The sequence below is a fragment of the Mus pahari genome, chromosome 8 (assembly GCF_900095145.1).
Source record: "Mus pahari chromosome 8, PAHARI_EIJ_v1.1, whole genome shotgun sequence".
Classification (NCBI taxonomy): domain Eukaryota; kingdom Metazoa; phylum Chordata; class Mammalia; order Rodentia; family Muridae; genus Mus; species Mus pahari.
In genome coordinates this window covers 50,842,325-50,857,370 of record NC_034597.1, presented here as the reverse complement: position 1 = coordinate 50,857,370, position 15,046 = coordinate 50,842,325, and the positions used below count along the sequence as shown (strand labels likewise).

The window sequence follows — 15,046 nt, the reverse complement described above, 5'->3', positions numbered from 1 at the left end:
GCAATAAGTAACACTGAGACCAGGAGAAATGGTCTCAGCAAACAGCATTCCACTGGGATATCTGATAGCCAATGGTCAGCACTGAAACCGTGTGATACAAGTAACATTCTACAGACTAAGCAGGCTATATTTAAGAACACACACACACACACACACACACACACGTATGCATATCAACAATTAGAAAAAAGAGACCATAAATCTTAAATCTAAAAGAAGGGGTCATTGGGAGGCTTTGGAATGATGAAAGAGAAGAGGGAAATGATGAAATTCTAATTTCAAAAAAAAAAATTAAGTAAAATAGCAGGGGGGGATCTTAAGTTTTAGCTATTTTCATGCTTGCATGTTATTATGACAGCTCTATTTTATTAATAGTTATCACTATTAACCTTAGTTGTTCCTAATTTAAGACTTAAACTTTATGATAGGTATATGTAGGAAAACCATAGTGTACCTTGGGTGTAGCCTATCTGTGGTAGTAAGTGTTCACCGACTTTCACCTGTGAGCTCAAAGAGCACCCCAGAACTATGGTTCAGTTTCTCTATCAGTTAAGTTTGTGGGGAGACAGGGGCCACCAGGGAGAAGATCTGCATGGCTCAGATAGATCCAGCTAAATGTTATGTCATTTTCAGTGAGGAGATAACTGTAATATTATCAAAATTGTTTCCAAAATGTAATCTCATTATCAAGTCAGCATAACTTTAAAAAGAAAGCTGTGACCAAGCTTCACTTGTAATTACAGACACCTAAATAAAAATATCAGCTAATGGAGCCTCACTCTGTGTCAAAACAGTAATTAGACCAAGCAGGCCCCATGTCATGAATACAAGGGTTTTGAATTAAAAAGAAATCATTCTAACTATGTGAGTAAAGTGAGTAAAAACACGGTTCCATCAGTGACTGCTGCCCATGCGTCTGAGGCAGTTCAGCTGGCATTCCCAAAATAAGACCTGGAAAAGAAAAATAGAAACGCAAAGATGTCAATCAGTCAGATTTCGGCCTGCTCTCAAAGCTTCAGCATGCTGCCTTCCACGACAGACTCCCAAACTGCCTTGTGTTCGGTCAGAAGTTAGTCAGCGGACTGGCTATCGAGGCAGGAGGACCAGCCGTCATCACTGCAGAGTTCAGAATCACCCCAGAGTTTTCAGCAGCCAACAATAAGCTTAAACAACTGTGACAAACAACAGGGGAAGTCGTGAGCAGTTCCGATGCTTATGCAAACACGCATGCAAATGAAGCAGCGACCACACAAGTAAGGTCATATATGATTGGTTATCCAAAAAACCCGGAAGAAACCAACTGAAGAGTACTAGAAATAGGAGAGAATTCCAGAAGAGTCAGATAAGACATGTTTTTTCTGGTCTAGTTATCAGTATTTCTATTTTTAAGTCTACCAATGGACTCCTAAAAACTGCAAACTGAGAACTTCTGAGAACTTCTTTCGGAAAGCAATTAAACACATCGGTGGCTGGGCAGAGTGGCACATGTGCAAGTCCCAGCTTCATATGAGGCCGAGGCAGGGAGAACCATCTGGGCTCAAGATCTGGGGACCAGCCGAGTCACATAGTATGACTCTGTCTCTCATGTGTATCCATATGAAAAAATAACCCCAAAGTCTTAATGAAAGGCTAAAAATCACTTGGACTTCCTAGAGCCTCCTGTAATCCTGGCTACTGCAAGGCTGAGGCAGGGGGATCTTAACTTCATTCTACCTGCTCTGTGGAGTGAGTTCAAGGCTGGACCAGGCAACTTTGTAAGACCTGTGTCAGAATTCAACAGTAAAATAAAAACAGGGGCCAGGGATTCCATTCAGTGCTAGAGAGTATGCCCACCGTACAGTGTCTCCAGGAACACTGAAAAAGGGCAAAGAAATAAAGACTTAAAACCAGGATTTAGATAGAAAGTGTACTTTTTTTTTTTTCTTTTTAATAAGGGAAGACATTACAAGGTCATCACTTCATAAGTTAATATATACATTCACCGGATGCAAACAGGCTTGAGGGGCACAGGAGGAGCTGTAAGTGAAATAAAGGAGGTCTTGAAAACAGATATGCAAAACACCTTTAGAAGAGGTTGTAGACTTTACTCTCAGACTAGCCCCGAAATCACCATCAAGAGCAGTATATTCCTTACAGACCCGGCATCTGAGACTGTAGAATCACGTTCCGTTTCCAGAGTCTAGAACAACAATACATCAGAGTCTAATAAACCTTAATGGTGATTTTAAAAAAAAAAAATCTTCATGGCAAAGTGTGAATTAATTGTGTTTTCACATCTGGCTCATTATCTAGGGAAAAAAAAAAGTGAATTCTTAGCTTATACCTCATAGGAAAATAAATTCCAAATGGGAAAAATAAAACCTCGAGACTCTCCTAACATGCGTCTAAAAACTACACATGCGCTCAGGGTGGGAAAACTGTCAATATGTTGACAGGCAAAGCTGGTTTTGACCACTTAAAACTTAAATGCTTTTAGGTTGCAAAAGAAGTCATCTTTGGAAGGAAAAAGTCAATAGACAACGCAACTTAAAGACCCAAAGAACTGGGGACTCAGAGAACCCTGGGAGACAGACAACCATGTGTGGAAAGCAGAAAAGGGACCTAACTACACGGTGCCGAGAGTAGCCGTCCAGATGGTCAGCACGTGCAGACTCGCTGGTACACAGGGAAATGTAAAAGAGTTAATATCTGACTTTTGCAAATGTTAGAATAATAAACATGAAGTATAACCACCACAGATAGGAAAGCTGGCAAAAGGTCACTCTCGTTCTTTGCAAAGGGAAATATAAAGATTGGAACCCCTTTTAGAACGCAAGCAGGCAACAGCATATAAAATTAAAACTACATTTTTCCTTCTATGCCCAGCAGCTTAGACCCATGGAGGTAGGGGGTAGGGGAAGCAAAGCATATACTATAGCCTATTGTGGATGTTTGATACGTGTTTGTGGTAACATAAAGAAAGGTAAACTCAAAATGAATATGGATGGATGGATTAATGAATTAATAACTCAAAACTATGGCACATCCCTACTGTGAGTTATTGTGTGAACACTAGAGAACACCGAACAGACCGCATTAGCGTTAGAGCCAAGGGGCTTGCAGGGCTTTCTGTGATGCGTTGCTTAGCAAGAAGACAGCGATGAAGATAAATGTGTGTAACGTCTCCACTTTGTAAAAAAAAAGAAAAACAAAACCAAAAAACAAGACCAAACAAACAAACAAGCAACAACAAAAACCACGATCCCCAACCAGTCTACATAGGCGAATGCGGTATAATTAAAGGAAGAAAATATGGTAGAGCTTGCTGGGCAGTCGGCTGGTAATGAGGGGTGAAGAGGGCTTGAAGTACACTGAGGGGAGATTCAAATAAAAGAGAAAAGCAAAAGGCTAGCTGGGTCCAAGCTGGTATACGCCCAATGCATGGCCTGATGCAGAAGAGCAGAAATGAAAACATGCACTGAAAATGCACGCAGAGCTCCTGAGACAGTCCTTGGCCTGTCCTTCTGCTGCTGTCTGTGAAACATGCACCATCTGTTGATGCAGAGAAGCGATAGCAGCAACAGGTCTCCATCTCCTTGTAGCCTGTTGAAATCCCAGGGCTGCTTTTCCATCAGCCCCGGGCCAAAGCAAGTGCTCAGAGAGAGTCCCTGCCTCACTTACCTGCCTGATCCCAGGAGCCTGGGGAAAGGTGCATTTCACTGGTCAGATTCTCAGCCTCCGAGTAGCTAGTGTGGGCTTAGGATTCTCTTAGAGAGGCTGGTTAGATTCCAGGGCTGTGGAGCTGGCTGGGTTTGTGGATATAGATTCCATCCAAGCCGAAGATAAATTATGAGCCTGTCTCTTTGAACTTGCTAGAACCAAGTGAGAGAGTGACCCCTGGGCCACAGGTGCCCCAGAGTGAAATGACACATTCCTGCCAGACCCATCTTCAGCATCCAGCTTTATTTTGCAGCACAGATGCTTGGTCCCATCTGACCCGGAGGAGAGCAGGTGAAAAGTTCCCACCTCAGAGTCACTCACTCTCTGCCTCCAGTGCCCAGAGGTGACTTCTGTAGACTCCTTTCATCTTTCTACTGTGTCCTCAGCCGACCACATCCTTTGTGAGCAGCAGGCTTCCCCCCCAAACCGTCAGTGCCTGAGAGTTTTAGAAGGGTGTTTTTCTTAAAGAAGGTGCCAAGAGCGCCCATTGTCCACACTCCGCATTATCTTGCAAATCCTATAGGTCCCATACCCTGCAAGTTCCCATATGCTGATGCAGAGTCCCTTTTCTCAATGGTACCATGACCTTCTCGCCAAGCAACCTTGCCAAGCCCCCACACTTCACATGTTGCATTTCTGTCTCACTACTGTCATGGGTCACCTCTGCAGTAGACATGAGGCCTCATAAGCTTCCTGGCCTTTCTTCCTCTCTGAAGAAGTGTCCAAATTCTCAGTGTTCCACACAGTCTCTGCCCCCATCTCGTTCATGGTAAGTGATTGTTGAGTGACTAAATGGATGGACTGCCTGTGTCTCCTAAAACCTGAGGAGAGAGTCGAAGGTTGCACAACTCATACAGCCAGCACTGACAGAAAACCTGCTGCTGGAGCTAAACTGTGGCACAAGCGCCATCCTGGCGAGTTCTGCACAGGAGGGCAGCTGTTCATCAGTGCGTTCTTAGCTCATCAGGAATTTATGTGTTTGGTGTCCTGTGCATTCATTTGCATGGATTAACAGTTTTGTTTTGTTTTTTTTTTTTAAGTGACTTGTTTACTTCTTTTGTTCTGGTTGGAGGATGTTTGGGGGGTTGTGAATCATGCAACCTCAGGTTTGGACTTGACTGTAAAAGTTAAGTCATCACTGACCGAGCTGGAACCTTGGCACAGTGGAAAGCAGAAGGGTTCTGATTAATGGCTCATTGTCTCCATACAGATCTTCACGGCATTGCCGCCCTTCACTCTAGGGATCTTCGAGAGGTCTTGTACTCAGGAGAGCATGCTCAGATTCCCACAGCTTTACAGAATCACTCAGAACGCTGAAGGCTTCAACACTAAGGTAAGAAAATGCTGTGGAGAAACAGCCATCACCTATGGAAGACACAGCTCTCCTTCTCTTTCCGCTTTGATCACCTGTCTGTGAGCTAAGTGACAGAGGGCATTGACATAACCCCTTCATATGGCCCTACGATGCAGAAGCTCTTCCCTCGGGTCCAGCCAGCTTCTCCTCCCTTCTGCTTGAGGCTCTGTATGCTGTGGGCAGCGTCCTCTCCTGCTCCTTTCCGTTACTGTCAGCCATATCCTTTCAGGCAGCCCTTGTTAAGGCTGGCTACAAGCCTGATCTACTGGTTTTAATTTTGTGTGTGAGGTATATGCATATTTGTAGAGGGAGTGTGCACACATGCAGGCCCATGCAGAGGCCAGAGGAGAATATTGGGTGCCTCCATCTGTCGTTCTCCACGTTATTTTGTGAGACAAGGTCTTGCATGGAGGCTGAAGCCCACTATTTGGACTTTCTGTCCAGAGAGCTCTCATCTGCCTGTCTCCACCCACCACCCAGTGCCAGGTTTATAGGCATGCACAGCCAATTCTGACTTTTTCACGTGCTGAGCATTCAAACTAAGGTCATCTCATTTTCTTAGTACTCAAGATATTTCATATTTCAGAGGCTTATTCAGGGCAAGGGTAGAGTTTGGAATACTCGCATATATAATATGTTTTGGAGATGGGGTCAAGTCTAAATACTCAACAAGTACTCAACAAGTTTTGGATTTTGGAGTAGTCAGGAGTTGGTGCTTTCAGGTTCAAGCTATTTAACCTGAATATATTATCCTGAGGAGACCCAGACAGAGGCTGGGCCATCTATAAATCAGGTTGAACAGTTGGAATACCAAAATGGGCCCATCATACAGGCCTCTGTCACATGCATGCTAACAATGTCATGCAGTTGGGTGCTGTTGCCTGAAGGGAAGCCATGGATCCCCCTGGGAGAGGAGGGAGGCTGTGAACTTGGCATTCATGACCGTGATGCTGTGTAGAAGGGGATTGAAAAGATGCTGTGATCCAGCTCCCTCCCTCCTTCCCTCCCCTCTCTCTCTGTGTTTGTTTGTTTTAAATTGAGACTAACAATGTCCTTGCAGAATCTCCCAGTCTACACCAGGAGCCTTCACACTGCCTTGCCTATTGTAAGATACACACAGAGACCCTGAGCCCCCACACTCTGACTCCTGGTTTATCTTCCTGCAGGTTTTCTGGGGTCACTGCATCAATGCCTTGGTTCATTCCCTGATCCTCTTCTGGGTTCCAATGAAAGCGCTGGAGCACGGTAGGTGATGTCTTCATGATTTCAACCACCAGCAAGTAGGTTAGCCTCCTGTGAGGTCAATGCATGCACCATTCTCCCCAGTGGGCAGCACACATGAGATTAAAGACTGGGAACACAGACCTGCCTTGCAGCAAAAGCTTGTTTCCAGTATATAGCATGCAAGTCCTGTCAGTTCTGCCTTTTCTTTGAAATTACTATATGAATACTAGGACCTCCGTGCTCAGTTTGTGATAACTGAGTCTTTGACCTTGAGGAAATATTTATGCCTTTTGCCCATGAGTTTAAAATCCTTTGTTACTTAGTTAAGCCTTTGCTTCAAGTCTCTGGTATCTGTGTGCACAGTCACTTGGGTATTGTAAATGTAATGCTATCCCATGTTTTCTGAGGGCATTTTCCTTGACACACACCTTTAAAGTCACAGCTGATTCTCCAAGGTGGCCTTAGTCCCTCTGCACAAGAACAGCCTGTGTTAGTTCACACTTCTTGATGAAAACATACTGTCTTAGTTAGGGTTTTACTGCTGTGAATAGACACCATGACCAAGGCAACTCTCACAAGGATAACATTTAATTGGGGCTGGCTTACAGGCTCAGAGGTTCAGTCCATTATCATCAAGGTGGGAACATGGCAGCATCCAGGCAGGCATGGTACAGGAGGAGCTGAGAGTTACACATCTTCATCTACAGGCAGACAGGAGAAGACTGGCTTCCAGGCAGATAAGACATGGGTGTTAAAGGCCACACCCACAGTGACACCTACTCCAAAAGGTCACAAACATGGCAAAGAATATATAAACCATCATACTACATTCTGTCACTTCCATAGAATGGGGTCCACACCTAAACAGAGCATAATGAAAAATACATTTAGTCCAATTTCCAAAGTCCCTATAGTCTATAGTAGTCTCAACAATGTTAGAAGTCTTAAGTTCAAAGTCTCTTCTGAGATTCATTCTATGACTTAACTGTAATCCCCAAAGCAAGACAGGAAACCAGCTGGGCAAACTCCAAACTCTGCATCTCTATAGCTCATGTCCAAGTGGTCTTCAGATCTCCACTCCTTTTTTCATCTCTGTTGATTACAACAAGGTTCTTTCTCCTGGGCTGTTTCCACTCCCTATTAGAGCTTTCTTCAGCAGTTATCCCATGGCTCTGGCATCTTTGACATCTTGGGGGTCTCCAAGTCAACTTCAGCTTCACTGCTTCTTATTCCAATGTGTAGGATCCATACATGATCTTCTGGGCTCCTCCAAAGGGCTTGTTTCACTCCTCCAGCTCTGCCCTCTGTAACACTCTAGGTTTTGATTGACTCTTTTTCTAGAGGAGTGATCCATACCTTCATTCCTTATCCCTTTGTCAGGTCTGCTTGGATTAGGCTGTTATAGTTTCCCATTGACTTTATTCACAGAACTGGTGGTCCTAAGACATCCTAAAGGATCTCCTGCACTCCAGACACAATCCCTTTTACCTCCATTGTGAAGAGGCAATCCAATTTCCCCATGGTAATCTGGATCCATCACCCCTCCTAACACTGTTATTCCTTTCTTAACCTGTTGGTTTAAGGACATTAGAAGCCCAAAATGACAAGGGGGAAGTCTGAGTTTCCATTTCAATGGAATGTTCGTTGTGGCTCCTGGCAGAAGCACTCCATCCTCTGTAACCAAAACTTCTAGGCCAGCAGGGTTGTGGGGACAGGAAGCAAAAACTTTCCCACTGGGTCACTAGAAGTGATAGTAGATAGAACTATTCCCTTTTCTATCCCTTGATTCGTGGACCCACTGATCCTGGCTATGGGAGAAACTATACCATATATTTTGTATTTTTCCTTTCTCAGCTTGCTCCTTTTCATTAAAATGTTCTTCATAAGAGTGAACTTTAGTAACTACACAACAAAATTTATACCAGGCTAGCTGTTTTGAGACTTCCTTTTTCAAAGCAATTAATCTAAATCTCTTCACCTTATCCTCAGGCAGACTCTTCAGACAATGGCAAAAAGCAGCCACATTCTTCAAAATACCACAAAACCAGTCTCTACCCTACATACTGAAATTCTTCCCCATTGAAACCTCTTGAACCAGGTCTGCACAGTTCATATCACTCTCAGCAACAAAGCCTTCCATATTCCTACTTAGATGGCCCAATAAGCCCCATTTAAAGCATTCCACTGCTTTCCAAATCCAGAGTCCCAAAATCTACATTCTTCCAAACAAAAGCATGGCCGGGCCTATCACAGCAATACCCTAGTCCCTGGTACCAACTTCTGTCTTAGCTAGGGCTTTACTGCTGTGAACAGATGTTGTGACCAAGACAACTCTTATAAGGACAACTTTTAATTGGAACTGGCTTATAGGTTCAGAGGTTCAGTCCATTATCATCAAGATAGGAACATGGGCCGGGCAGTGGTGGCGCATGCCTTTAATCCTAGCACTTGGGAGGTAGAGGCAGGTGGATTTCTGAGTTCGAGGCCAACCTGGTCTACAGAGTGAGTTCCAGGACAGCCAGGGCTACATAGAGAAACCCTGTCTCGAAAAAGGCCAAAAAAAAAAAAAAAAAAAAAAAAAAAAAGATCGTCCAGGCAGACATGGAGCTGGAGTTGCTGAGAATTCTACATCTTGTTCTGAAAGCAAACAGGGGGAAGATTGACTTCCAGGCAGCTAGGACAAGGGTATTTAAACCCACACCCACAGTGATACACCTACTCCAACAAGGCCACATCTCCTTATAGTGCCACTCCCTGAACCAAGCATATACAAATCATCACACATACCTAAAATGCCATCTCTCTCGAACAGTCATAATCTCCTTAGGGAAAATTAATTGCTAATGTTGGGTAGACAAGGCCCTGGATTTCACAATGGACCTAAGAATATAAGGCCTGCAAGCTCCTTTGTTCCTGTCTGCACTTCATATGCCACACAGGAACTCTGCACACTGGGTCTTTTCCATGTTGTCAGAAGATGTCTGGACAGTTCTTTATGTTCTGTGTGCTTTTCTTTCAGACACTCCTTTTCTTTTTGAGGTCTTTAAATATGTAGGTCAGAAAATTAAATTGTCTGCTTCTAGATTCAACTCCCCCACACACACCAAAAGAGAGAGAGAGAGAGAGAGAGAGAGAGAGAGAGAGAGAGAGAGAGATAGAGAGAGAGAGAGAGAGAGAGAGAAGAGAAGAGAAGAGAAGAGGAGAGGAGAGGAGAGAGAGAGGAAACGAGAACATTCTAGCAAAGTCGTTTTTTGTTGTTGTTTTTGTTTGTTTTGGGAGTTTTGGTTTGGTTTGTTTTTGTTTTTTTGTTTTTGTTTTTGTTTTCGTTTTGTTTTGTCTTTTTGGTTTTTTGACTCTCAGTAGATTCAGCTTTTTGATGGTTCTTTAAGTAAGAGCTAAAGAGAAGAGCATGGGCTATGGTTTTGTTTCTGAATCGATGGCATGTGAGTGGCAAGAGCAGCCATCCTCATTGCAGGGTGGACGAGTGATGGGAAAGAATACTTGGCAGCTCGTGTTTGCAAGTCAGACTTACGCTCATGCAGAGGCAGCCATAGAAGAGTTGGCTTGCCAAGTTCCCGATGGTCAGTCAGGCACGACAGGGTGGCTCTCTCGTGCTTGAGCTTTGGGGGACAGGTGGTGGTGGCATGGCTACAGCTTTCCTAGATTCCAGCATTTAAACCATTCACTTTCCAAGTATGGCCCATGCTTAAAAGTTGGCATGTATACACTTTTAGCTGATGTCACCAAGTGAATTTGCAGTTAGGTTTATCTCTTCCTCTCAGTCCCGCTCTTTGCCTGGCAGACAAATAACAGGACACAGAAGTTCCCATTTGTTGTCATGCCATCCTCATCATCAGCGTCATTTGGTGAAGTTTTAGCACAAGACTTTTCTGTTAGCGGTATTGCGAACAACCTATAAGTCAAGTGTTAGAGGGAAATAAATGACAGATACTAGGTACGTTGGCATAGAACCATTGTTGTTCCTCTTGATCTGATTTCTCTAACAACTTGAATGACTGTTTTTGAACTCATTTGTAAAGTTTCCTACTTAGTTGGATGCAGGCAGGAAGAAGGCCATATACATTCATGTTTTCATGACTCAGGAACTATGCTAGATTTCACAGGTGGAAGAAAAATGTAGGGGCCAGCAAGATGCCCCAGCAGAAAAAGGTGCCTGCTGGCAAGCCTGATGACCTGAGTTCAGTCCCATGAGCCCACATGGCAGGAGAAAGCTGACTCCCACCGTTTTCCCTTTGACCTCTACATGCTGTGGTACACAGTCCACATATGCACAAAATAACTACTAGATGTAATTGTACAAAAGAAAGGTAAATGGGCAATGTAGGCTGGGGACCTTACTGTTTGAAGTCATACTCTGGCTAGGGAAGTTAAGGTTCAAACATGGAAAATTCTAGTACATGGTAGAAAATAACTATTGCGAGTAAATAGAGCGAAATTGAGCACAGAGCTCAAGAATTCATGGCATGTGGGTTATTACTACCTTTATTTGGGGGCATACTTAGGCTTGGACAGACAGACAGACAGACAGAGACAGACAGACAGACACACACACACACACACACACACACACACACACTCTACACTAGCAATTCATGTTCTTGCCAAATTTTGTGCTCTCTATAATACAGTCTTAACTTAGTCATAAGTCAGATCTTATGACAAATCTCTCCTACCCGCAGTCCTTCAATAGAAATGTGTCTCCTTGCATGTCTGTCTGTCTGTCTCTCTGTGTGCTTCATTTTATTTGGTAGTATGTCAGTGGTAAAAATCCAGAAAGTAATATAATGTTCTAAATACAAGTGAATGTTTTTCCTCCCTCTCCTTCTTTCCTTCCTCCTTCCTCCCTCTCCTTCCTTCCTTCCTTCCTTCCTTTCCTCCCTTCTTCCTTCCTTCCTTCCTTCCTTCCTTCCTTCCTTCCTTCCTTCCTTCCTTTCCTCCCTTCTTCCTTCCTTCCTTCTTTCCTTCCTTCACCTGTAACTCCAGCTCTAGGGCGTCTGATGATACTGACTTCCTTGGGCACCTGCACTCCCGTATACAAAGCCATACAGATATCCACATATATACATGATTAAAATAATATTTGTAGTAGTAGTGACAATGGTAATAATAACAAATCTTTTTTTAAAAAAAATTAAGAAAGATGCAACCACTGTGTCCCCAAGAGCACAGGAGCATAGCAGCAATGGAGACAAGCCAGGGTGCTTTCCAAAGCTAAACACCCCGTCTAGCACAAGGGCCTTTGGACCCTCCTTCTTTGAATACTTCCAGAAGTCATTTCATTTCTCAGCCTCAGTCTTACTCATAGTCCTGAAGAATCTTTGCTTGATGAGTGGCTTTGCATGTTCAGATGCTACCACCTGGGTTATGTCCCAAAAATCAGTGAGCTTTATCCTAAACTCCTCTCCAAACCATTGGTGGCAAAAAACAAACAAACAAACAAAAAAAAAAAAAAAAAAAACCCAGGCACTACTTATCAGCCCTGTTCATTTTTGCCAAGGCTACACGATCTAGGAAGGAAATAGTCTTGAGAGGTGTGGGCAGGTCATTTGTTTTCTACAGTGTTTCCAAGGATTTTCCCCTTGCTTATTTTTGCATGGTTTTGGATAGATTTTCAAAGCAACCAGTCTTGTTGATGAGGTTTCTGATGATTCATTCCAAGTTTCAAAATAAAGTTTCCCTCTCAAACAAATCAGTAAGTCAGATTTCTCTCAACTGTCCCGCCATCAATCTCCCAGCTTGATTTACCTAAAGCCCCCGCACTTTGATCTGAAAATTACTGTAGGATAAGATCATGGCCGGCACCAGGGCCTTGTTGGCTGCTCCCAGACTTCCCCTGGCATTTCTAGCAAGCAGTTGAACAGCCCTCCTTGAAGTGGAATGTGGTTATTGGCAAAAGAACATAAAATTAATTTTGATTTGAAATTTTTTTTTCAGATTTTCCTTGATGACATTTATGAGGGAAGAAATGGGGGAAAGGAAATATACTTCCCAGAAGAGAAGGTCTCTTTTAAAATATTTGTGCTGGTTAGGTTTGTTGTTGTTGTTGTTGTTGTTGTTGTTGTTGTTGTTGTTGAGTCTATTGCAGACACTGGAAAATAGCCACATGCTCTTTTGGAGACTCCATTTATAAAATAAATTGAGGAAGGAGAGGAACAGCCAGCGAAGATCATCTCAGAATATAGGTGACAGCCATGTGCTTTCATCTGTGTGAGGGCCGCACATAAGTCCCTCCACCTATTCGTCCTGAGCACAAGTCTTTCCTAGGCAATGGAGGATATCATCCAAGCTGATCTCACCTGTTATTTGATGATATAGCTACCTGTGGGTTTCTTTAACAGAAGGACAGCTTTCCAGAACCATCCTGTGCTTAGAGAGGACTGTCAACAAAAACTAAGAAAGCGGGTTTAGGCCAGGTACTTTGCTCTCCCACATGGGGGTCTCCAAGTGTGAGAACCTTCCTTCAGGGCAGTGATTCGTATGTCTGTATACTGGGCAGCAACAGTAGTCGGGATCTATACCACAGCCTCCCCTGAGTACGCAGTGCCGCCCTCACCTTCCACACTAGCAGGGGGGGATCGTAAGGGTTGTTGTTCCTGAAGGGATCTCTCACTTCTGTTCATAACTGATTGTCCAGATTTCACTGGGGCTCCATCCAGGTACCAGAGGCTGAGGGATGTCCATCACCTGTCCACCCAGAGATAAGAAACACTGATATGTGGTGTCACCATTAAGTTTCTGTCTCTCATTTTTACTTCCCTTTTAAGTCTATTTTTAGTAAACACAAGGGGGGGGAGATATTGAAATTTGAGCTCTGTGTCCTTAACTTCATCCAGCTGAAATGGCAGAAACAAGAAGAAAACCCAAAGGCTTATGTAACCAGGAACTGAATCCAGCACCGCCGTGAATGTAATTATAATCGCTAACACTTGTATAAACCCTTCTTTTTAGAGAGTACTTCCAACATTTCATACCACTCCTTACAAAGAAAAGGAAAAAAAAAATGAATGTTCTCTTTAGGAATATGTAGTTGGAAGCAGACATAATGGTGCTGGCGACAACGATCACGGAGCCATGTCCACAGGTTCGGGTTCTGAAAGTTTATTTGTAAATCCAGTTATCAGGATTCTGGACAGTATCTCTGCTCTGGATATAATCCTGGGCGTATCAAGCTGCCTGTAGCCCCTCTGAGCCTCTGGAATCTGAAGAGGCTAGGAGGCTTACACAGGGGCTGTGGCTAGGCTGAGAGTCTGGAGTCTGCTCTGCTCTGAAATTGTTCTGTTGGAAGTTTCCAAGCAGAGGGAAGAGAAGGCAGCTGAGACTTGGCATCGGTTTCGACCAAATTTTCTTGGCAAATGTTCCTATGGCAAGAGAAGAGGCCAGTGTTCCTGACTCCTCCCCCAATGCCTTCTGCAGGACAAGCTGCCTGGTGGCTGTCACTTCAGCTGTCCCTGGGTTCTTGCTCCATCAGAAATATGCATATACATCTCACATCTGGTTTCCCGATTACCACATTGTATCTTCTTTAGCCATACAGCACCCCATGCTGTGACATTCTGCCATTTGTCAGAGCCACTCCTGAATATCCACTGTGGTTTGGCTGGGTAATGATGTGGTGTTTTTAATGAACATTTAATTGCGACTGCATCTTTGTAAAATACCATCAGCCTTGCCCTTTGGAATATTCAAAAGAAGTTCCCTGAATGCGTTCTGTCTGTTCAGAAAATGAGACATACTTTTCTTATAAATTGTGGCTTTTCCCACAACTATTTTCAAAGAAATTTTGCATACAACATTTTGGGGACCATTACTGCTAAATATGGAGGCCGTGTGACTTTGTCCCAGTTGTCCACAAAAGTCTACTGTGGCGACTGTGCCTCCAGGACTCATCTGTCTAAACCTACATTATGTTGGTTCCCTGGATCCAACGTAGAGATGCTAACGATATGTGTCTGGGACAGTGGTCTCCCAAGCTGCTTCGGTTCAGCTCCTCTGGACACCTGAGACCATCCATGTCTCAGCGAGTGGCCTGCTCTCCAGGACAGCTCTCCTCTCCTGTGCATGGTCTGAGCACCATCATAACAGTGGGTCTGTCATGTACAGCTACAAATCATCCTAAATGTGACTCAACGCTGTCAACCCAAACACATAGGAAGTTGATTTATTAAATTCATCCCATGGGAATCATTCAGTCAGCTTTAGGAAAAGACAATGAATGCTCTCTTTTTCCTAGATTTATCCTCCCTCCTCTTCAGGTCAGTCTTCTTCCTCTGGTTAGTCCTCCTCTATCTCTCAGGGCAGTCTTCCCTCTTCTACGGTCTATGGTCAGTCCTCCCTCCTTTCTCAGTCAATCCTCCTCCGCTCCCTCTGGTGAGCCCTCCCCCAACCCTCTGGTCAGTCCTCCTCGATCTCTCAGGGCAGTCTTCCCTCCTCTATGGTCTGTGGTCAGTCCCTTCCCCTCTCTCTGGTCAGTCCTCCCTCCTTTCTCAGTCAGTCCTCCTCCGCTCCCTCTGGTGGGCCCTCCCACAACCCTCTGGTTAGTCCTCCACCCTCTCTGAGGTTAGTCCTCCCTCCCTCTTTTCTGAGATCAGCCCTCCCTATCTCTCATGTCAGTTCTCCTTCCTCTCAGATCATTTCTTCCTATTTATTTTATATGTATGCATAAAAATGTGGAATGCATTTCTAAGGCCTCTGTACTAGAAAGATGCTTTGCATCTTTTAAACCTCTTTTAGTCCATGAATCAGCCTGTG

The 15,046-nt window shown here is 44.0% G+C and overlaps 1 protein-coding gene across 2 annotated transcripts in view; it reads left to right on the top strand.

Moving 5' to 3' along the window:
* Atp8a2 (ATPase phospholipid transporting 8A2) overlaps positions 1–15,046 on the top strand; it is a 514,463-nt gene that overhangs the window by 363,910 nt on the left and 135,507 nt on the right. For both annotated transcript variants that reach the window (XM_029541754.1, XM_021203245.2), the window contains exons 29-30: positions 4,910–5,032; positions 6,220–6,298. In XM_029541754.1, coding sequence (XP_029397614.1) covers positions 4,910–5,032; positions 6,220–6,298 — 202 coding nt within the window. The remainder of the gene's footprint in view (positions 1–4,909; positions 5,033–6,219; positions 6,299–15,046) is intronic.